Genomic DNA, 25572 nt, shown 5'->3' on the forward strand with positions numbered 1-25572 from the left:
TGATTCCCGATTCTTCACAGACAGATGGTCTGCAGCTTCTTTCTTCGTCATTAAGAAATGTCTGATCGTTGTGGAAGGGTCTACGCAACCTCACCACTGTCAAATGATGGTGCATTCTCGCCGTAGACTTCTACCAACTAAACCTGGATGCAAGCAGATTCGTGTACCTCTAAATGCAGAAAACCAATCACCACCTGATTCTCCACTTTATCAATGAGCTGCGCCATTTTAATACGACTCCTCTGGCTACACGCTGTGAAACTGTGGTATGTGGATCTCAGTGTGTAAGAGGACTGCTGCTAAATATGAGTGAAAAATTGAAAATTAATACCTCAACTTTAGTTTTTCGAGCTTATAATTAAATCATTATCAATATCCGTCGTATGAGCTGTAGCTCTTCCATACAAACGGACGGAGATCAATTATAAATGAATGAAATTGACTTTGACAGTATTTGCAAAAGGCTCTCGATGTATAATGACTGTAATTTACCTTAATCACTTTACACTAGTATCAGTGATTAGTCTCTCATTCCTGGTTACTACATTACACAAGATGGATAACTACGTCTTATTCAGACTCAGACATCCAGTTCTTTGTTGTCAGTGGAGACATTTGTAACAAGCACGACCCTCTATCGGGTAAGCGTGTATTGCATGAAAAACATCGACATGCTTACATGAGAGTTACTTACATGAGCTGTGCATGAATAAAATGTACGCCCATGAAAATTTAAATCAGAGACATTCAGAATGGCACAGAGCCGATGTTAGAAAGTATTTTCCTATTTTCGATTAATCGTATGTAATAATTGAGTCTCCTTGGGATATTATCCTTTAGCTAAGTCATAAATGTCTCAGTTCACTTTGCAGAATGGAATCACTTCTTATTTGGTTTATCTTCAAGACATTGTACACAAATTCTTGATGTAGTGTGTTGTAGTGAGACGTACATTCAACACTACACTTGATCTAAGAGCAGCACCACCCGGGTATCATTCCGTGACATTGTAATATTGAAAGGAAGTCAAGTTATGAACGCAAATTTCGCTCATTTTATTACTTCTCTTCAAATCACATTAATCATGGAATGGAAACACACAGCAACAGAACGTACCAGAGTGAATTCAAATACTTTGTTACAGGAAATGTTCAAAATGTCCTACGTTAGCGAGGATACATGCATCCACCCTCCGTCGCATGGAATCCCTGATGAGCTGATGCAGCCCTGGAGAATGGCGTATTGTATCACAGCCGTCCACGATACGAGCACAAAGAGTCTCTACATTTGGTACCGGGGTTGCGTAGACAAGAGCTTTCAAATGCCCCCATAAATGAAAGTCAAGAGGGTTGAGGTCAGGAGAGCGTGGAGGCCATGTCATTGGTCCGCCTCTACTAATCCATCGGTCACAGAATCTGTTGTTGAGAGGCGTACGAACACTTCGACTGAAATATGCAGGAGCTCCATCGTGCATTAACCACATGTTGTGTCGTACTTGTAAAGGCACATGTTCTAGCAGCACAGGTAGAGTATCCCGTATGAAATCATGATAACGTTCTCCATTGAGCGTAGGTGGAAGTACATGGGGCCCAATCAAGACATCACAACAATGTCTGCCCAATCTTTCGCAGAAAATCTGTGTTGATGACGTGATTGCACAATTGCGTGCGGATTCTCGTCAGCCCACACGTATTGATTGTGAAAATTTACAAATTGGTTACGTGGGAATGAAGCCTCATCCGTAAAGAGAACATTGGCACTGAAATGAGAATTGACACATTTTTGGATGAACCATTCGCAGAAGTGCACCCGTGGAGGCCAATCAGCTGTTGATAGTGCCTGCACACGCTGTACATTGTACGGATTCAACTGGTTCTCCCATAGCACTCTCCATACAGTAACGTGGTCAATGTTACCTTGTACAGCAGCAACTTCACTGAGACTGACATTGGGGTTTTCGTCAACTGCACGAAAAATTGCCTCGTCCATTGCAGGTGTCCTTGTCGTTCTAGGTCTTCCCCAGTCGCGAGTCATAGGCTGGAATGTTCCGTGTTCCCTAAGAGGCCAATCATTTGCTTCGAACGTCTTCCTGTCGGGACCCCTTCGTTCTGGAAATCTATCTCGACACAAACTTACCGCGGCACGGGTATTGCCCAGTGCTAATTCATAAATCAAATGGGCGTCTGCCAACTCCGCATTTTTAAACATTGCACTGACTGCAAAACCACGTTCGTGATGAACACTAACCTGTTGATGCTACGTACTTGTGCTTGATGCTAGTACTGTAGAGCAATGAGGCGCGTGTCAACGCAAGCACCGAACTAAACATTACTTTCCTGCAATTGGGCCAACTGGTGGTGAATCGAGGAAGTGCAGCACATACTGACGGAACTAAAATGAGCTCTAACATGGAAATTAAGCTTTTCCGGACACATGTCCACATAACATCTTTTCTTTATTTGTGTGTGAGGAATGTTTCCTGAAAGTTTGGCCTCACCTTTTTGTAACACCATGTGTGTGTGGGTATGTGTGTGTGTGTGTGACTGTTCTGAAAAGACAGAATCCCAATAAGACTCGAGGAAGGGCCAGGTGGGGCGACCAGCCTCAGCTGAAAACGTGCCGAATGTGGAACGGGTGCGAACTCTCTTAATTGAGGAGCCCAGTACATCAAACAGTCATGCAGCATAGTAACTGAGGATACCACGACTGTCACTCCTGAGGATAATGAAACAGAAACTAAAATCATCTCTAACAGAATCCAACGGTGCCAATCTTTAAGGGACACCACTAACGAAATTCAGAAACCTTCGCAAACGGGCTAATAGGAATAACAAAAATTCTTCATGAAGGACACAATGTATACGAATTAGTGGTTGACTGACAAATTATAAAGCATAATGTAAATTATATTTTAGGCTTTTTCTCATTTGTGCGTTCGTCGGAAAAAGTTAATTATCTAGTTTCTGTATAATTCCTGAGCTTTTCGTTAACGACATTAAAAGCTTAGGAGTACCTAATTTCTCTGTCATTAGCGTAAGAAATATTCCATTCTGTGCTAATAGTTGTCAGTGTCCTATATGTTTGCTGGTATGTGGGTCAGAAGCTGGAATGTATTATTCACTCTGCACGTTAGTAGTCAGTCATTACATGTGATGTGGAGAAAAAAAAAAGATAGGTTGGGTCGTAATCCATTGTGATACCAGCATAACTTTGCCATCTGTCTTCAATGGTTACAAAACAATAAAATCATCAAAAGGGTAGCGTATGTGAGCACACAAAATAGTGCTCTGAGTGTGAAAGCTGCGCAAGTGCATCGTAGTAAATAACGTTATTACAGGGCACTGTGGCATTGTACTGCGTTTTTTATAGAATTAATAAGATTATAAAGGACTTTCCCCCATGAAACATGGAACGACTGTTGTTGATCGCTGTACTGAGCATTACCATCACTTGAAGTGATTTCTGAAAAATCTGTAGAGGCTGAGATCATCCTGTTAAATAGAAACAATATTATGTCTGAACATAGGAGAAAACTTCAATGGAGACACGGGTTGGGCGTTTAGGAATGCTATGAAGAATGCACTGGATAAGGAACGAGCACATGCGACGACTTCTCGTAGGTCGCACCACGGTGATGGTGATGGTGCTGCTACTGGCGCTGGGAAAAGTGCACAAACACTGTCAGTGACCTGTAATCCGAGATTAATTTGGTTCATGATAAGCGACTGGTTTCGGACTAAGGCTATTATGCAGTACCTGCTGTCAAATGTCATAGATAGGAGAAAATTTCAGGTAGCTAGAATATTTAAAAATTGTAGAAAATGTACTAGCATTACTTAGAGTTAAAAAGCAAGAATTACACACACACACACACACACACACACACACACACACACATATATATATATATATATATATATATATATATATATATATATATATATATATATAGAGAGAGAGAGAGAGAGAGAGAGAGAGAATACACGATGGGGCTAAGAAAAGTGACCCGGACGAGTAAATACGAATTGACGTGAATTTATGGCACCATTAACGGAGGAATGAAAGACCTACAGTTAAGTTCAAACAGCATAGGCAACTACCAATACAGCAGACCAAACCATGGAGCATATTAGCACAGTCTTGAACCCTAGCAGAATTGTTAGCAGAGGTCAGTCTGGTCGTAGCCTTAGCTGGCCACTCAGGTCACCTGATCTGTCAGTGTGCGATTACATTGTGAGGGGTCCCCTCAAGTCTAAGGTACATCGCAATAACCCTCGTAGTCTTCAAGAACTGCAGCAGAACATTTCGTATGAGACTGCAGCAATTCCAGCAGTCCAGCTACGATTCGCCTTCAGGAAGTTGCTGGCCGGGGCCCAAGTATGCCAAGAGATCAATGGTGGTCACTTTCAACGTCTGCTGTAGTCAGTATTTCCATTCCTCTGCTGTGTCTCTTTGTGCCCTATTATTCTCTTCCCGGGCCACTTTTATTTGCCCCACCGTGTATAATACTCAAGAATGTTGATTAGTCATGACGAATTTGATGTAAGAGTGCCAGTCGTAGATAAACCTCAAAGAACTGATAAAATGAAACGGTAAATAATCATGAGCAACCGTTAGAGTAAACCGTCGCTAACCTGCAATTGCCATAGCCATAGTCCCAATCAGTTGGCACTTGTAACAACATATGTCGAACACTTCCAATAAATACTTTTTGTTTTTCAGATCGATTTGTTCCTTTTAGATGAAATTTCGTTATTTGTCATAATGTGGAAACTTTTCCAACTCTTCCATGAGTTCCGCATATCTACCTTTTTGTGCCTTACGCTAAATAGTAATATAATTTGATACACTACACGCTTTTCATTCTTTAATTGCGTATTATTTATTGGTTAGTGACGCTTTAAGCTAATGGTTGCTCATTTTAAACTCTGGATATCTGTTTGTAGAAATGAATTTAGACCACGGATAGAGCGTGACTTTTCATAGGACCGGGTCCTGCCGGAATCTCAATGATTCGAACTGCTTTTATGTGAAATCTTTCATAGGTTTGCGGCCTTTCTGCGTGTTTGTGGAAACATAAGGTTTTCTGCTGGAGAAACACCTAGGTCCGGCCCGGCATGAAGACGAGAGAGTGTATCCGCATTGGCACCTTGCCGTGTTAGGTCTTATTTAGTTGCATAATTTTATGATCTTAGTAACTTTGGAGGTGTTTTGCCGTCCGCTTCTTGTAGACGGGAGGGCGGCCCAGTAGCACTAACAGTGACTTGTGGTTTGTGATGAAAATGAACTTCCTCTTGAATAGCTACGCATGGTCGTTTATGATTCCGAACATAGTTGCTAATGCGTTTCTTCTTGACTGAGGTAGGAGGTCAATGTTTTTGATGGAAATTAGAAAGTGTTGATCACTAAATCATTTCTTTGCACCCCTCAATACCACATCGATCTTCCAAGGCGAGACATTTATGCTCAGAGACAGTGACCGTGACACTGAGAGGCACCATGCTGAGCGAAGTATAGTCTTTAACTGCCTGAATGCGAGCTCACATTATTGTTCTGAAAGTATTTCATTTGCAAGTGACTGAGTGACTGCACTCTGTGGAAAACTTGTGACAGAAACTTTGAATAGTAGTTCAGTTTCCCAAAAACGATTGCAGGTGTGGTGATTCCAGGGCCGAGGTACGGAGTCGCTTGCTTTTACACTTCGATTCCTAGGATAGATCCACAGTTTTTGTTGCAAGTGCGTCAGGGACTCGACTTGCTCTTGGAAAAACTGGCGCTTGTCTAAGAGACACGTTAGCCTTGCATCGCGTAATGTAGTAAAATGCGTGCCAAAGATTCATAGCTGCACTCGCACGTAGCTCCCGTGACAATTACGTCGTCTAAAGAGATTGTGAAACGAGAGGTACGTATAGAAGATCGTACGGTCGGAATATATCTCAGATGGTTACTAAGATCAAGCATGTTAAAGAAGTGCGAATCCTTTCAGCCAAACGTTCCAGCAGGCAGGGAATGGGCAGAGTGACCACAAATTCGCGAGGAAACCTTTACAGGAATACGTGCCAACAGTTTTGGAGGGAACAGAAGGTCTGGGTCTACTGTAATTTATTTCTGGCACAATGTCAGAAATTGTCATAGAGAAAAATTAAAATTTATTATACGTATATACGTAGTTTTTGTGTGTGTGTGTGTGTGTGTGTGTGTGTGTGTGTGTGTGTGTGTGTGTGTGTGTGTGTGTATTAGCGTCCGAGGTCTGTTTTAGAAACACATTCTCCTCCGTGCAGTTTTATAAGGATTTCTCCTGGGCGTGGTATAATGTAGGTTTTCCTAATTGTACCTGGGCACTTACTGTTGATTTAGATTCTCAATACGTTCGGAGGGATCCGTATGGGTTTTTGGTGGTGTGACCAAAATACTTATTCTAAACGGTTCGGTTACATGAGCCTTTTGGAATCAGTAGAACTGTTGTGTTACAGTTCTCCGTAAGGAGACCGGAATGTGTCGTGCTCGGCAGAAACGAGGCACAGTGACCGGTCGCAAGGAGATATGAGCTTGAAGAATGTGGCACGCCCCAGACCTGGCTCGAATACAGTTGCGACTGTTGCAAGTAGGTCGTCGATTTGCTGGAATAAGAAAGGGGACTGGCACTCCGTCGCTGATGCAGAATCAAAAGAACGAGAAGGGGCTTAGGTCGAAACTTATTTCCTGCTGGGACACAAACATTATCCAGCAACTTTATCAGTTGTGTGACCTTCTCGTATGCCGTAGCGAATGAGAACTGACGCCGGAGGAGTATGTGATACTCTACAAAATCATACGAGACTGACATAGGGGTGAATAAGTTTGGAGGTGCCTTGTCCTCTTGGACGCGAACTTCTTCCTACTTGCGAGAATTATTTATAGCTTGTTAGCTAAAGCATCGCCTGGGTGGAGCTATTGCCTGAAATTTGTGAATGGACGTGGGCGAATTCCTTCGTAGGAACGGTTTCTGGCATACTAATCAGAGATGATCGTGTTTCCCACAATGAGTTTAGTGTGCGAGGCGATGCAGGAACGGCACGTGAGTGGGTAGTGGAAGCAGACTGGCCGTTACGGAAGTTCTTGTAGAGTACGAGCATAAAATCGCCTTGTTGGATAACTTTACAGGGACACATCACTCAATCGCCGGGACTGTTAGCAGTGTAGGTACTGAAAAGGCTGCTGCCCACCTTCAGGACCCGTGTTACCCTGAGCACACTACAGATACCCTTGTGATATTGTTGCACGATTCATGGACCATCCCATCACATAATTGTGGCGAAATGACCACGACAGGAAAATCAGAAAAATTACTGCTCGTACGGAGCCCTAATGAGAGCCGACATTTTCATGCAACTCTACAGCTACATCTACATCTACATCTACAAGGGTACTCTGCAAATCACATTTAAGTGCCTGGCAGATGGTTCATCGAATCTCCTTCACAGTGCTCTATCATTCCAGTGTCGTGTAGCGTGCAGAAAGAATGAACAACTATATCTCTCCGTACGATTTCTGATTTCCCTTATTTTATCGTGGTGATCCTTCCTCCCTATGTAAGTTGGTGCCAACAAAATACATTCGTATTCAGAGGAGAAAGTTGGTGATTGGAAATTCGTGAGAAGTTCCGTCGCAACGAAAAACGCCTTTCTTTTAGTGATGTCCAGTCCAAATCCTGTATCATTTCTGTGACACTCTCTCCCACATTTCGCGTCAGTACAAAACGTGCTGTCTTTCTTTCAACTTTTGCGAAGTACTCCGTCACTCCTATATGGTAAGGATCCCACACCGCGCTGCAGTATTGTAAAAGAGGACGGATAAATATAGTTTAGGCAATCTCCTTAGTAGGTCTGTAACATTTTCTGAGTGTCCCTCCAATAAATGGCAGTCTGGTTAGACTTCCACACAACATTTTCTATGTCTTGTTTCCAATTTAAGTTATTCGTAATTGTAATACATAAGTATTTAGTTGAAGTTACGGCTATTATATTTGACTGATTTTTCGTGTAACCGAAGTTCAACGAGTTCCTTTTAGTACTCATGTGGATGGCTTCACTCTTTTCATTATTTAGGGTCAACTGCCACTTTTCGCAACATTCAGATATCTTTTCTAAATCGTTTTGCAGTTGGTTTTGATCTTCTGATGACCTTACTAGTCGATACACGACACCGTCATCTGCATCCAACCGAAGACGGCTGCTCAGATTGTCTCCCAAATCGTTTATATAGATAAGTAACAGCTAAGGGCCTATAACACTACCTTGTGGACCGCCTGAAATCACTTCTGTTTTACTCGATGACTTTCCGTCAATTACTACGAACTGTGACCTCTCTGACAGGAAGTCACAAATCCAGTCACATAACTGAGACGATATTCAATAAGCACGCAATTTCACAACGAGCCGCTTCTGTGGTACAGTGTCAAAAGCCTTCCGGAAATCCAGAAATACGGAATCGATTTGAAATCCCTTGCCAATAGCACTCAACACTTCATGTGAATAAAGAGCTGGTGTTGTTTCACAGGAACAATGTTTTCTAAACCCATGTTGACTGTGTGTCAATGGACCATTTTCTTCGAGGTAATTCATACTGTTCGAACACCATATACGTTCCAAAATCCTGCTGCATATCAACGTTAACGATATGGTCCTGCAATTTAGTGGATTACTCATACTACCTTTCTTGCATATTGGTGTGATCTGTGCAACTTTCCGGTCTTTTGGTACGGATCTATCATCGAGCGAACGGTTGTATATGATTGTTTAGCATGTAGCTAATGCATCAGCATACTGCGAAAGGAACCTAACTAGTATACAGTCTGGACTAGAAGACTTGCTTTTATTAAGTGATTCAAGTTGCTTCACTACTACGAGGATATTTACTTCTACGTTACTCACGTTGGCAGCTGTTCTCAATTCGAATTCTGGAATATTTACTTCGTCTGCTTTCCTGAGGTATTTCGGAAGGCTGTGTGTAGTAACTCTGCTTTGACCGCACTGTCTTCGATATTATCTCCATTGCTATCGCGCAGAGAAGGCATTGATTGTTTCTTGCCGCTAACACACTTCAAATACTACCAGAATGTCTTTGGATCTTCTGCCAGGTTTCGAGACAAAGTTTCGTTGTGGAAACTGTTATAAGCATCTCGCATTGTAGTCCGCGCTAAATTTAGAGTTTCTGTAAAAGATCGCCAATCTTGCAGATTTTGCGTCTGTTTGAATTTGGCATGTTTGTTTCGCTGTTTCTGCAACAGTGTTTCCACCAGTTTTGTGTACCAAGGAGGATCAGCTCCGTCGTTTGTTAGTTTCTTTGGTACAAACCTCTCAATTGCTGCCGATACTGTTTCTTTGAATTTAAGCCACATCTGGTCTACACTTACATAATTAATTAGGAATGAGTGGAAATTTTCTCTCAGGAAGGCATCAAGTGAATTTTTATCTGCTTTTACGAATAGTTATATTTCCCGTTCATTTTTGAAGGATTAGGGGATTACAATATTCAATCTCGCAACGACAACCCTGTGTTCACAAATCCCTGAGTCAGTTTTTACACTCGTTATTAAATCAGGATTATTTCCTATTCGTGTGGGCTCAAGAAGTAACTGCTCGAAATAAGTCTCAGAGAATGCGTTTAACACAATTTCGGATGATATTTTATGCGTACCTCCGGAAGTAAACATATATTTTCACCAACATATCGAGGGTAAATTAAAGTCACCACAAACTATTATCGTATGAGTCGGGTAGGTGTTTGAAATCAAACTCCAGTTTTCTTTGAACCTTTCAGCAACTGTATCATCTGAATTGGGAGGTCGGTAAAAGGATCCAGTTATTATTGTATTCCAGTTGCCAACAATGATCTCTGCCCATACTAACTCAAGGAAGTATCTACTTCAATTTTGCGACAAGTTAAACTACTTGTAACAGCAACAAACAGGCCAGCGACAACCGTGTTTAGCCTATCCTTTCGGAACACCGTTGGGTTCTTCGCAAAAATTTCGGCTGAGCTTATATTCGTCTTTTGCCAGCTTTCAGTGCCTTTAACGATTTGAGCACCCGTGCTTTTTATTAGCGCTTGGAGATCTGGTACGTTCCCAACACTTTTACAACTGTTATACCAGTGGTTCCTGTATCTACGATCTTCTTTGTTCAGCCTGCACCCTTTGTGACTGAAGCCCTTCTTGTGTTTTCCCGAGACCCTGTAACCTAAAAAACCGCCCAGTCCACGCCACGCAGTCCCTGCTACCCTTGTAGCCGTCTCCTGCGTATAGTGGACAACTGACCTATTCAGCGGAACCCGAAACCCAACCACCCTTTGGCGTAACTCGAAAAATGTGCAGCCTACATGGCTGCAGAACCGTCTGAGCCTCTGATTCAGACCTTCCACTCGGCTTTTACCAGAGCTCTGCAATCGGTCCTGTCGACTATGCTGCAAAGGGTCAATTCTGCTTTCATCTTGTAAGCAAGACTGGCAGTTTTTACCACTTCTGTTAGCCGCTCGAAACCAGAGAAAATCTCTTCTGGTCCAAAGTGACACGCATCATTGGTACCGACGCGAGCAACCACCTACAGTTAGCTGCACCCTGTGCTCTTCGTGACATCCAGGAGGACCATTTCCACATCTGCAATGATTCCACCCGCTATGCACACCGAGTGCTCATTGGATTTCTTATCTTTCTTGTCAGCCAAGTACCTAAGGCGTCCCATAACGCGCTTAGCGTTGGAGCTCAAAAACTACCAATAATCCCACCCTCTGTGATTGCCCGGATCTTGCAGGCTCAGTGATTTACTCTCAAACAGGACAGGCGACAGCATATCGCTCAACGACAGTGTCAGCCACAGACAGCACCTGGAACCTGTTTGTCAGACAAACCGGGGAGGCCTTACGTGCGGCCGCCTGGGAAGTCTTTCGCCACTTGTTTCGCCACGGGATGACCTCCCACTCGACCACAGGTGAGGGGTCAGCCTCAGTGCGAGCAGTAACTGGGTTGGCCACCGCTGAGGACCGATCGGAGGACTCAGACGTGGTGGACGTCCGCTGGATCCCCAAGGCCGGCCCACAACAGTGATGCCCATCCACTGCAGCCTCAAGCTGTGTAACCGAGGCCATCACAACATGAACCTGAGAGTGAAGTGTCACCAACACGTCTCGCACCCGCACACAACAATAGCAGTCCTTGCTCATACTAAAGATCTTGGAAAACTAAACTATGCCGATAAATGGACTATCGGCACGTGCTGTAGATCCTGACGAAAACGCAGGAACCATGTCTAATAATACGCAGATATTCCAAAACCTAACTACCGTAGCACTCAGGCGAAACTAAATAATTCGCCCCGGATTAGGAACTTGTAATATGTAACAAAATCTGTTTACTTTTCGAAGCAAACGAAAACGCGAGAACAGTGGCTATTAGATATTAAATTTACATGCAGAACCTGTAGAAACTAAATTATTAAAGCACAACCGGCCGAAGTGGCCGAGCGGTTCTAGGCGCTGTAGTCTGGAATCTCGCGACCGCTACAGTCGAAGGATCCAATCCTGCCTCGGGAATGGATGCGTGTGATGTCCTTAGGTTAGTAAGGTTTAAGTAGTTATAAGTTCCAGGTGACTGATGACCTCAGAAGTTAAGTCTCATACTGCTCAGAGCCATTTGAACCATCAAAGCACACATATGGCTTAATAAAATTCGCTCCTGCTTAGGACTCGTAAATGTTACAAAAGTGGTTACATCCCTGTTGCTGCGTCTGTCTCGGTCGGCTACTCCTGCCTGACCTCTTTGAAATGGAACAGTAAAGAGCGGAAATGATAGTCCTACAGGAAGTAGCAGTGTAGATGCGGGTGTAGAAGTAAATAGAGAAATATGAAGGTAGATCCCTCAAGCAGAGGATTTTAGCATATTAGCTGCACTTTTGTCCCCAACACCCTTATCTTGACTCGCTCTCCTTTCACTTTCTAGCTGGTAAATTGGAAATTTGTGATAAGTTCCTGTGGGACCAAACTGCTGAGGTCATCGGTCCCTATGCGTACCCACTATTTGATCCAACTTAAACTAACTTACGCTGAGGACGACACACACATCCATGCCCGAGGGGGGACGCAAACGTCCGACTGGGGGAGCCGCACGAACCGTGACAAGGCACCGCAAACCACGTGGCTACTCCGAGCGGCAACGCTATCTTGTGATACAACGGTGGAAAGAATTTCATGAAGACATAGACTATGGATAAATATATACATTACTGGACACCAGTGCTAGGCTTGTTGCTACGCCACTGGACCAATACCATGAGCGCTGGCTAATATTAGCCACTTGTGGAGCGCTACCGGTGCTGACCTGCGGCGCTGCCTCCAGAGGTCTCCACGGGAGACGAGCAGCCCCTCGCCGGTGAAGGGCCGCAACACGTCCATCATGTAGTCGTCGCGGTTGACGTGCGGCCCGCCGCTCAGCACGGCGCGCGCGTGCTCCGGGTCGGCCAGCAGCACGCAGAGGCGCGGGCCCACCCACAGCCTGCAACACGAGGGCGGCGGCCATCCCCTCTCAACATTACTTCGACGACAAGGAACTCTGGGTTTAACGTGAAGTCAGCAACGATATCATCATAGGCGACACTTTGGATCAGCTTGATTGACGACATCGGAAACAGTAGCGTATGAGATACGCCGAACCAACTTTCTGCATACAGGAAATAAAAGTTGTATAAAAATTTACGGAAGCCATGTACAGCCCTGAGCCACAATCTCACTGGTACTTGTACAGTAATAACGTTTACTCCATAGATCCCCATAACTCGATTAAACAGCGGGTCTCTTGCTGTTCCTCAAATATTTGTTTTCTAGCTCATTAAGTTAGGCCAACTTGGAAACGTTCTCCACGAACTGGCAAGTACGACATAGCCAACGTGATGTAAATAATCTGTGTGGTATTTACGGGTTACGACAGTAGTGTTAAACTCTTTGCTCAATTTGCCTTTCTTATTTCTGTCAATATGTAACTTCTGACTACAGGTGACTAATCATTTCACCTGCTCATTATACGTATCGTGATATATAACCCAGCTGTTTGCTGACCTATAGTACATTCTTCTTCTTGTGTTTACTCAGTGAGTGCCAGCAATATTTATATCCATCAGGTGCCTCTGGTTCAATAGTTTACTACTTAAATTCAGTGTAAATAGTTTTAAATTTTGCTGTCTTCGCCTTGGCTTTACAAAAAAATTTTCGTGTATCTCTTATATGAATAAACGTTTCAGTGACGATTGATGTATTGGAATGCAATCCTGGACTTTGTCATGTGGCGGGACAGGGAAGACAAGCACTGAGCTGATGCTCTGCAGGAATAACTGAGTACAGCATCGCTGACTCACTTAGTCGTGGTACTGACGGAGAGTGAATTAAAGATCATTCAACCACGTAATCTGGTAACATGACACAGGAGTTAATGAACGCGTCCGTAAAGAATAAGTAATATGACAAATACATAAAGTATTTTCAGAGACAACTGCGCTCATAGGTAACGAAGAGATTGAACACACTTTGACAAATAATGTGTGACGATTATTTTGAAAAACAAACAAAATTATATCAGAGAAATCACGAAATCGATAAAGATCAAACAAACACTGAGAACTCACGTAGATTAATGCACTATGAATGTACGAAATGATGGGTTACATGCGGCTCGGGGAAAAGGAGAAATAGAGATTCATGTAAAACAGGTCCCTGCTGCATATGCACAAACCACAAATACTTTCCATTGCTGTCAGTGTTTATTTTGTGTCTGTATCATTTTCGCAATACTAACACTAATAAAATAGGAAACACATTGCTTTCGGCCATAAATAGCGATTATTATTCCAATACACGAAGCATTGTTTCTATACGTGCCGTCTCTGTCAGGTTACAGGAAAGGAATCAATCATGATTAAAATGTTCAGTCATGAGTGCTAGGAAAAGAAATATTAGAATACGCAAGAAATGAATGTTACTCACACAACAAAATTTGAAAGTGTTCACACTGATTTAAAGTAGCAAAATTTTCATATGGATGATCAAACAGCTGACTTGTTCACCGGAGACAGTGTTATTTCTCAAACTAACTGACTTTCGATGTCTTCACGACAAACATGATAAAAGATCTCCAAACTGGTTTTATTTCTAGGTATTGGAGAAGAGAAATATGCTTTTTGCTGGACGGACTAAGAAACAGTAAATGAAATCTGTAAATATCTCACGAAGAAAGATTGTCCTGAGAGAAATCAGACTATCCTGACGTGTTGAATAGTGTAACAGCAACAAATTGGTCTGCTACGAGTTTCTGGACCCATAAGGGCGTCGAAACCGTTGCTGTTACTGTGGAACCATCGAGAACACGAAGTACTGAACCTCAGGATGTGGTTACAGCTTCATAATGACCGTGACTGCAATGTAATATAGCGAAACAGGCCCTATACCGTATATTAGAAAACTGTTTTTTGAGCTCAATTGTCTGCAAATGAAAACTTTAGGGTCAGAAATACACAGTAAATTACTATCATGGACATTTCTGCTCATTAATTATATCATGTTCTCCCGCATCTCTAGAAAAAAAAGGTTTATAGAACATAGATTCTACAACCATGCTTGCTACTAACTACACACCTAAAGAAATTATGTTCAGAATTAATTTACTTCTGACTAGTACTTGATTTTCTTGGGGAATGATCACTTAGCGTATAAAAAGGCACCCATTTTAATTAGTCAGTTGAACTGACACGTAATCTGGTATATGATTAGATTTAATGTACTTACGAAACGTTATTACCATTCGATAATTCATATATCAGTGAAAATCTTAAAGCACCGAGTAAACACAATGCCATTTATATAATGTGAAAACTTTTTAGCTGTGATAAAGCTAAAGTATTAATTGGGTAAATTGTGTCCGGGATCCAACTTAGAAACACATTTAATTCACATAAATCTAGTACTAACATTGCGATTGGATTTCTAAAACACTAAAATAATATAAAAAATTGGAAAATCATGTTCAGAAAAAACGCAATACTTCATTGTAATGTTGTTTGAGTATCAACAAAATGTACCCTGATTAAACTATTTTGGCTGTTGGAAATAGGAATGCTAAAAAGCATCTAGATCTTACATAGAAGTTGTGATATTAGCTTAAGCTACCAACATCATTTTTTATTTACTCTACACTTAAACGATTATCAGTGACTATCATAAAACAGTTCGTGAGATAAAACTGTACTGACTTTGTAATGCTGCGACATGTCTGGTAACGAAAAAATGAGGCGCAGTTGCATATCAAATCTTCTATGGGAAATAGTTATTTTGTAAATTCAATGCTTGCCGAAGTATTGCTCAATGTTAGTACCTACATTTAAGTTTAAATGTGTATAATAAGTAAGTGGGATCAGAAGCAACAATAAACCATGAATATTACTTAATCTAACGGCCTTTGCTTAATTTTCCTTGATTTGTTTAGAAAAATCCATTATCTAAATATCAGTCGAGTTGGTACTACGAGTGTGGAGATGATGTCAATTCGTTTTCCACCTCTAGGAGATCATCAAGGACGAAGCTAAGGATATTGTGCTCCTAGTTTTCATATGTTTAAATGAATTTGTAATGCTGAACTCAGACACATGCAAATTCCAGTGAAATTAAGAGGGCAGGTAACAATAGGGACTGTGTTGGATGGAATCAATGAGAATGGACTTCGATGAGCCGACAATTCCTCAATCTACCGTCTACTAACCAGGGGACAAGTATGTCTCTGACCAGACATCCGTTGTGGAAACACCACATACACCCATGACTGAAATGGACAAGTAGACAGCATTGTTTACGTGCTGAATGGCAAATGTTTTTATTTGGATGAATATTCTTGAGTGTATCCTACAGTTGTAAGAAAACACGGATTATGTGCTACCGTGGCGACAGCAATCTGGTATCGTGCACTTGTGAGTAGCATATGGCAAATTGCCACGTGTAACGGCTTATTAGATGTAGAATTTAACTTATGTCCAGGAAGTCAGTCAACTACTTCACACCGCCAAGTGCTGCAGCAGATATGGAGCTATACAAGACGACGTGCTGACTTGCCAACAGCAGGACTTCATAAAGTCTTACATCTGTCTTCTGAAGCCATATTTATACAAATCTCAACCAGATGTCCTAAGATATATGACAACATTTTGGCACAGACAAAGGCCTGCAGACCAACGTAAGGATTTGGTGGAACTTACAGGTGGCTGTCTTCTATGACGAGGATATCGGAAAGTTGGCACAACGCTACGTCAAATCACATTTATGTGGAGTCGGAGCGGTTACTATGTGGAATAGAAACGAATAATGGAAACTAAAATGTAGCTAACTCTTTTAAATAAAACATTCTTCATTTTCACTGTGGTTTACATTTTGTGACTGATCAGACGTTAACAAGCGAATAGCCCTCGTATTTAATCTCATACTGTATGGATATTTCAGTCCCATGTATATTTCTTGGTCGTTACGTTTTCACTCTTGATAAGGGCATGGGGTGATAGAAGAAGGTAATGTAATTTCTACGATATGTTTATGAAACAGAGATAAAATGAATTATAGTATTAAGAGGCGTGAATAAAATCCGGAGTCAGACTGGTGAAACGACTCTGTGGGTACTAATGACGTATTCAAGCCACTCAGTCGTTCTCATAACTCATGTGCGCTGACTGATTTCGCCAAGATGGAGGAAAAGGGGAATAAAGTTATGTGGGACTGACAGGAACGCTAGAGGAGATACGTAATGAAAGACATGTTTTAAATAATGGGCACGTGAATGCACGCACTGGGTCGAGAACTAATGGCCTCACTACTGGTCAGTATGGCGACAATGTGCCAATCGGAATAGATTGGTTTATTCATAATACTTTGAATTAATTTATGGATGCTTCAAACGTAATTCAGTACATTAATAGTAAGTTGTTGTGGTCTTCAATCTGAAGACAGGTTTGCTGCAGCTCCCCATGCCACTCATTCATGTGCAGGCCTCTTCATCTCTGAATAACTCTTGCAACCTACATTCCTCTGACTCTGCTTACTGTATTAATCTCTTATTCTCCTTCTATGATTTTTGTCCCACACGCTTCCCTCCAGTACTAAATTGGTGATGCATTGATGTCAGCCGGCCGCTGTGGTCTCGCGGTTAAGGCGCTCAGTCCGGAACGGCTCGACAGCTATGGTCGCAGGTTCGAATCCTGCCTCGGGCATGGATGTGTGTGATGTCCTTAGGTTAGTTAGGTTTAAGTAGTTCTAAGTTCTAGGGGACTGATGACCAGAGACGTTAAGACCCATAGTGCTGAGAGCCATTTGAACCATTTTGAACCATTGATGTCTCAAATGTGTCCTACCAACGGATCCCTTCTTTTGGTACGGTTGTACCACAAATTACTTTTCTTCCAAATTCTATGCAGTATCTCCTCATTAATTACCTGATCAACCCATCTAATCCTCAGCATTATTCTGTAGCGCCACATTTCAAAAGCTTCTATTCTCTTCTTGTCTAAACTATTTATCGCACTTCCATACATGGCTACACTCCATACAAATACTTTCAGAAAAGACTTCCTGTATTTGATGTTAACAAATTTCTCTTCTTCAGAAATGTTTTCCTTGCCAGAGACAGTCCTCATTTTATATCCTCTCAGCTTTGACCATCATCAGTTATTTAGCTCCCCAAATAATAAAACTCTCCCTCAACTTTGTCTCATCTCATTCCCTCAGCATCACCTCATTTAATTCGGCTACATTCCATTGCCGTCATTTTGCTTTTGTTGATGTTCATCTCATCCTCCTTTGAAGACACTGTCCCTACCGTTAAACTGCTCTTCCAGATCCTTTGCTGTCTCTGATAGAATTAAAATATCATCAGCAAACCACAAAGTTTTTATTTCTTCTCCTTGGACTTTAATTGCTGCTCCAAATTTGTCTTTTGTTTCCTTTACTGCTTGCTCAATATACACATTGAATAACATTGGGGATAGGCTAAAGCCCTGTCTCACTCCCTTCTCAAACACTGGTTGCCTTTCGTGCCCCTCAACTGTTATAACTGCCCTCCGGTTTCTGTACAAATTGTAAATAGCCTTATGCTTCCTGTATTTTACCTACGCCAGCCTTAGAATTTTAAAGAGAGTATTCCTGTCAACATGGTAAAAAGCTTTCTCTGAGTCTATAGATGCTATTAACGTAGGTTTTACTTATCTTAACCTATCTTCTAAGATAAGTCGTACGGTCAGTATTGCCTCACATGCTCCTAAATTTCTCCAGAATACAAACTGATGCTCTCCGTGGTCGGATTCTACGAATTTTTCCATTCTTCTGTAAATGATTTGTGTTAGTATTTTGCAGCCTTGACTTCTTAAATTTTCACATCTGTCATCACCTGCTTTTTTGGGGTTGGATATATTATATTCTTTATGAATTGTGAGGGTATTTCGTCTGTTTCCTAGAACGTGCTCACCAGACGGAATACTTTTGACATCGTTGGCTCACCCAAGGCTATCAATAACTCTAATGGAATGTTATCTACTCTCGGGGACTTGTTTCGAGTTATGTCTAATTTTTCACCCAGAGTTACATCTCCCTTCTCATATTTCTCTACGTTCTCTTCCATTTCCATAATATTGCCCTCCAGTGCGTCTCCCTTGTATCATCATCATCATCATCATCATCAGTTATCTTCTATATCAGCAGGCCTTTGTCTCTCCATTTTCTGCCGGCCGCAGTGGTCTCGCGGTTCTAGGCGCGCAGTCCGGAACCATGCGACTGCTACGGTCGCAGGTTCGAATCCTGCCTCGGGCATGGATGTGTGTGATGTCCTTAGGTTAGTTAGGTTTAAGAAGTTCTACGTTCTAGGGGACTAATGACCACAGCAGTTGAGTCCCATAGTGCTCAGAGTCATTTTTTTCTCCATTTTCTGCTATCCATTGCTTCCTTCTTAAGGCTGCTGTATGTTGTACTGCCCATCATGTCATCCAGTATCTGGAACCACTTCCTTCCTCGCTTCCTTTTCCCTTCTACACAACCTTCTAAAACTTCTTTTATCAGTCTGTCATTCTTCCTTAATAAATGCCAAATCCAATTTCTTTTTCTTCCTTTTATTACATCTAGTAACTGTCTCTTCTCTCCCACTCTTCTCAGTACCTCTTCATTTTTTACTCTGTTCATCCAACTTATTCTTTCCATCCTCCGCCATGCCCAGATCTCACAAGCCTCCAGCCTTTCTCTGTCTTTTATTCTAATAGTCCATGTTTCAGCGCCAAATAGAAGAAAACTCCATACGAGACATTTTATGAGTCCCTTCCTGAGTTCTGTATCCAGACCGCTGCAGAAAATTCTCCTTTTCTTATAAAACGCCTCTTTTCCCATTGCTATCCTTGTTTTAATTTCTGTGGTGCACTTCCAGTCGGTGTCTATCCTGCTTCAAAGATATTTAAAATTTTGCACCTGTTCTAGTATTTCTCCATTCAGCATAATTTTTATTCCCTTATTTCATCCTAGTGCCAATACTTTTGTTTTATTTGTGTTAACTTTCAGTCTATATTTTTTCCGTTATTTTCAATGGTGTCCACCAAATTCGGTAATTCTTTTTCCCCTGTGGCTAGAAGGACCAAGTAATCAGCAAACCTCAAATACCCTACTCTTCTTCCTCCAATTTCTACGCCTTTGTCATGAGCATTGTTCCATCATATTTTCCAAGTAGAGGTTGAAAAGAGTAGGTGATAGACAGTATCCTTGTCTTACGCCTCTTTCTATTCCGATCCAGTTTGTACTCTCTCCTCTCACTTTAATTGAGACTTTTTGATTAAGGTATAATGATTCCAGAATGAGATTTTCACTCTGCAGCGGAGTGTGCGCTGATATGAAACTTCCTGGCAGATTAAAACTGTGTGCCCGACCGAGACTCGAACTCGGGACCTTTGCCTTTCGCGAGCAAGTGCTCTACCATCTGAGCTACCGAAGCACGACACACGCCCGGTACTCACAGCTTTACTTCTACGAGTATCCGTCTCCTACCTTCCAAACACGACTCACGCCCGGTACTCACAGCTTTACTTCTACCAGTAGCCGTCTCCTACCTTCCAAACTTTGGAGGGTATGAGACGAATACTGGTAGAAGTAAAGCTGTGAGTACCGGGCGTGAGTCGTGCTTCGGTAGCTCAGATGGTAGAGCACTTGCCCGCGAAATGCAAAGGTCCCGAGTTCGAGTCTCGGTCGGGCACACAGTTTTAATCTGCCAGGAAGATTCAAGATATAATGAGTTTACAAGTCTCCTGGTTTTCCAGTCCACTCTCTTTTCCCTCATTATAGTGCCCAGCTTGTCCCAAACCACATAGTCACATTGTCCTCAGGGAGTCACACCTAGTGAGTACGTGGCTGGCGACCACGGGGCCCCGAGCTGAGTCCTGGCATTGCTTCCACTTACTTATGCCAGGCTCCTCACTTTTATCTTTCCTAATATGGGTGGACGAGTAGGTAAAGTATTGAGGTGCCTTACCTGGTTTTAGGAGAGGTATCAAAATGGCCGATATCCACGAGGTAAAGTAGTGACCTTATTCTATATCAAACTGAAACAGTGGAGGAGGACTTTCTTTGACGCAGCTGTCCTGAATCCGCTAAGCATGCTGCACTGGATCTGGCCGTGACCGGGTGTAGTTACACGAGCCTCAGACAGTGTGGAATTCAGATCTCATGTGGCTAAGGGGCAGTTATGAGACTCAGAAATGTAGGACCTGGAGTCCACCTTGCACCTCTCTGAAGCCGCATGGTAGGGGAGGAACGCCGGGTCCTTGCTGGTTTTAGCAGTAGTCTTTAAAGAATACTTCGGCATCGTCTGAGCGATGTCGCTCTTTGATGACACAGTCACTACAGGACTGTTGCGATTGGTAACGACTCTATTAACGGGAAGGATCCTGATGGCTTCCGATTCTTCTGTAGAAGAACAAATGGAAAGTTTAATCGAGTCCAGGAACGATTGCCACGACCTTTTCTTGCACTCCTTGATTACACGTCGAAACTTAGCTCTTACGATTTGAAAGGCTGCTATGCTTTCCACTGAAGTGCGGCATTTAAGCCGTCGCAGAGCCGCACGCGTGACCCGTAGGGCTCAACGGCAATCATCAGTCCACCAATGGATATGTTGCTTCTGAAGATGATTGGAGGCTTCAGTGATATGGTGGGTCATTCGTGTTTCATCCACTCCAGGATGCTATCAATGCTGTCAGGGTGTTCAAACACACCCAGGTTTCTAAATAACATCCAGTTGGCTTTACTGACCATCCATCGTGGCTGCGCCGTTTTATAGAGGTCTCTGTCAAGGAGGTGAATACAGAGTGAGATGCGGTCACTGGAATGGTCGTCAGTGACTTCCTGGCTACTGGAATGAAGATCATCGTAATTTCCCAGTGTGCACAATTTGTGCAGGCTGCAAAGCAGAAAGAGAGTTTTATAGCTGAGGGTAGCCCAGTAGCAATACAGAAATGAGTGAGAGTTTTGACAGTACACAGCTCATGAGACGTCATGAGGTTCTGTAAAACCCGACAACGAGGGCAAGTACATGTCGAGTACCACAATACATGACATGTACTGAAGTTACCCAGTTGGATAAATGGTCTGGGATGTTGTTCTGTAACATCTGAGACAGCCTCAGAATTTATCACATCAAGCAATGAACATCTAATACACGTGAAATTAAACTGCAACTGCTTGCAGCTCAGTAGCCAAAGGGAGAGCAGAAGAGTGGCGCATGTTATTAACAAACAACACAACCTCCATCAGAAATTCTCCCAATCAGCTCATCCTTGCGATGGAGGGTATAGTTTCATAGTACGGGGGCATCATACGCTTTAAAATGCATTCCCGGCAAACACAAGCACCGAAGGCATTCCTTTGCTAGGAGTTTCACTTCCTCTACATGTGTCCTGAACCCATTAATGCTCTTCTGTAGTATGAGAGAACTTTATCATGGCGGTCACTTTCTCACCCTCTCTTTGCGACAGGGTGAGAGGCCACAGTAGGAGGAGACTCAGTTTTGAGATGAGTGCCCCCCCCTCCCCCCACCACCATCAATATTAATGTTCATCAGTTCAGAATGCGATCTTTGAAAGGAGTAGAGTAAAAGGTCTACATCATAGGACCCATTGCTTCCGGTCTCTGTCAGCGAGTGACGCTTTGCTTTTGAATTTTTGGCCTGCAGAGCATTGACAGTGCTATACAGTAGATCAGGCTGAATCTTGAGAGCAATCACGGCCTTTTCTTATCTTCTGGAGGGAGTTACGGTGTTCAAAATAACTGCAGCAGCAGAAGTGCATTCACAAACACACATACTGTGCTGACACTAGCGACACCTTTTTGTGTAGTAGCTTTTATTTCATAAACAGGCTTTTTAAGAGATGATACAAATGTAGCGAATATCGGGGCAGCATGACTTTATACGTTTTCTTAGCCTTAACATACGAGAAGCGCTCCATAGTTTTAAACTCTGACATCTTCTGCCCTTTAAGATATATGCTGCAGCCTCTACTCCGGAGAGGCTGGTCCCAGTAACAACGAACGCACTTCATGGGAGATGAATAATCGACACCTTCGTAGGCACCCTAAACATATAAGCCACAAGTGGCTCCTCCCTTACCTCCTAATGTGGTGTTCCCGGCGCTGGCATTTAAAAGAGCATATTGGTTTGGGGACATAGGACCGCATACTTTAACGAAGAAAACCTTCCTTACAGGGAGCGGAGGTGCAGTTTTTCGCATACTGGACGACGTTTCAAACGCATGTCGGCCAGACTGATTTATGTTTTCTGTGATTTCCTTAAATCGATTCAGGCAAAAGCCAGAATGTTTTCTTTGAAAGGCTATTGCCAACTTCCTTCCCCATCATTCCCCAATCCGATGCGATCGATGACCTAGCTGTTTGGTCCCCTCCCTCGAATCAGCCAGCCAACCAAACCTGACCTCACGTGCTCTGGGAAATTTCAGCTCTTGAAGGTAAGGATACAGTAGTCGGATTTTAGCAGATCCGCATTCACCCTATTCCTTGTATTTTGCACGTCGAGTATACCTCCTTGAGCCTACTAATCTTTCACCTCGTCTTTGGGAATGTCCACCAGATCGCTGCAAATCACAATACATTTGCTGTATTGTGTAGTTCAGTTTCAACGCCTTTAGCTTTTTGCTGGTTTTTCCCTTGTTGGGAGCGAGACGTTTCGACCAAAAGCGTCCCATCACACAACTGTTTGACAGATTTTAACGTATCTGCTAAGCTCACTAAACCCTTCTGAATGTATATGGCCGAAACTTTCTCAGAGATTCCCTCCATTCTTTCATAGGTAACACAGTCTGGCTTGCACATGCGTCCTGTCACTATTTGCTGAACTAACCAGAACAAATCCACAACCGGGAGGACTCGTCAAATGAGTCCTCTTGAGTGACTGGATGTTAATACCTACCAGTGGTCCATCCATTTCGCTGGGAGAGGAAATTTCAAAGGGTCCATCTTGGTATTACGAGCAACTGGCAAAATAAGGGGCAATTTAGACATAGCCACATATGCCTCAGCCAGTCTTATACAAATGAGGTGCGGCTTTTTCCCCAGATGTTTCCTGCTAACAGTTATTCTGTAATAGGAAAGCTGCATATCGGTATGAAGCACATACTGAGATTGAGGGTTTCCTTATAGACCTATTTGCCATTCTTAGGATCTGGGCGGTTAAACCGAGATCCCCATTCCCTGTGACCCACATGATGGTTGCTAAAGCACGTCCAGAATTTATGGTAGAAGAGGACTGGTAGCACTTATCAGTCCGCGGCTCAGGAATCGGAGGTCACCAAGTCCTTACCCAGCAAATGAATATTGAGCCACGGAGGGTAGGAAGGACGATGCACGCTTCACCTAGTAACAGGCGTCCTACAATTTTTACCGAATCATGTTGTCTCATGTCTCTTTCTTAAGCCAACTACTGCACTCCAAACTAGAGGAACACCATTGGTTTTGGGACGATAGTCCTGCACTCGACGTCAGCTGCTTTCAGGAAAACAGCCACTTCTGTCAATCTCAGGGCAGATGTAATATCCAACGACCTTAATTACTTGTTCAACATAATCCAGTAATCTCTACAAAATTTTGCCTTAAATCTCTGTCTAGTTTCATAGAAGTTATTCCCAAATTACTTTTTTATGTATATTCGCCATAGGGCGGATAGATTTGTTAACTTATAAATCTTCTTAATTCTCAGTACTATTCGGTAGCTCCACATGGCTAATGCTTCATTCTCTTCTTTTATCATTCTGTACCGTGCAGCATTTGTTTTCATGTGGTGCTGCACTCTGGATATAAACTATCCGATCAAAAGCATCCGTACACCCCTATGTAATGCGGTGTTGATCAGATGTCACGATAGGCAGACACACCAGTATTTATGGAGGCGTTGTCAGCAGGAAAACAGTAACAGGAGAATGGCTCTACCAGGAGGGCACACTGACTTCAGACCTAGACTAGTCATTTCACCAGCGACATTTCAGTTGTTCTAAGGCGGTCCTGTCGACTGTCGGTGGTATCATTGTGAACTGGAAACGCAAAGGAACAAACACAACTAAATCAAGACCACGCAGTCATAAGGTAATAACAGACAAGGACTACTAAGCACTGTGTAGCTCTAAAAAAATCTCATGATTCCAGCATAACGAAGAACTCGTATGTTCGAAAGTTGTACCTGTAGTCCAGCTATGACAATGACTGCGCGTAGGGAGATAAAATGACGGAGTACAATAGTCAAGCGGTTTCACATACCGCACTCATATCTATAGTCAAAGCTAGGTGAGATTTTAAGTGATGGAAAGAATAAGCACACTGGGCAGTGGATGACTGGAAACGAGTAATTTGGAATAGTGAATCACCCTTCACCCTTTTGTAAATTCTATGGAAAGGCCTGGGTTTGGCAAATGAATGCAGAACAATAACTGCCATCATGGCAGTGCCAACAATGGGATACGAAGGACGTGGTGTTACGGTAAGGGGTGTGTCCCGAGGTTAGGGTTTGGTCTACGCTAAATGCAGAAGATTATGAATACGGTTTAGAACGTAGTCTACTGCATGCAGTAGAGAAACGATGCGAGGACGTTGCTTCTCTTTATCAACATGACAATGTATCATTTCATTCAGCATTATCTGTGAGGCAATAGTAAGGGGACATCAACATTTGGTAACTGTCTGGCCTGCCGTGAGCCCTAAAATGAACTCTATAGAACACGTTTTGGATGAGTTAGGCGTCGACTTCATTCCTCAGCTCAACGTCCAACATCTCTCTCTTCTCTGATTTCGGCTCTAGAGGGAAAACGTGCTACCATTCCTCCGCAGACATTCAGACATTACATTAAAAGCCGAATTCAAGTCACCATAAAGAGGACGGGCGGACAGAATACGTATTAATATCCAACTATTGGTGTCCAGATACTTTTGTTCAGATAGTGTACACAAGTAAGACTTCTTTCTCAGATTAAGATCTCTGTTCAGTACAAT

At 42.7% G+C, this 25572-nt stretch overlaps 1 protein-coding gene across 1 annotated transcript in view; it reads right to left on the reverse strand.

The window, feature by feature from the left end:
* The window catches only part of LOC126272939 (cytochrome P450 4V2-like), a 359260-nt gene that overhangs the window by 71929 nt on the left and 261759 nt on the right, over window positions 1-25572 (reverse strand). Inside the window, exon 3 of the mRNA XM_049976237.1 lies at window positions 12353-12526. Within this exon, the coding sequence (XP_049832194.1) occupies window positions 12353-12526 (174 nt within the window). The remainder of the gene's footprint in view (window positions 1-12352; window positions 12527-25572) is intronic.

This window comes from Schistocerca gregaria, chromosome 5 (assembly GCF_023897955.1).
Source record: "Schistocerca gregaria isolate iqSchGreg1 chromosome 5, iqSchGreg1.2, whole genome shotgun sequence".
NCBI lineage: Eukaryota > Metazoa > Arthropoda > Insecta > Orthoptera > Acrididae > Schistocerca > Schistocerca gregaria.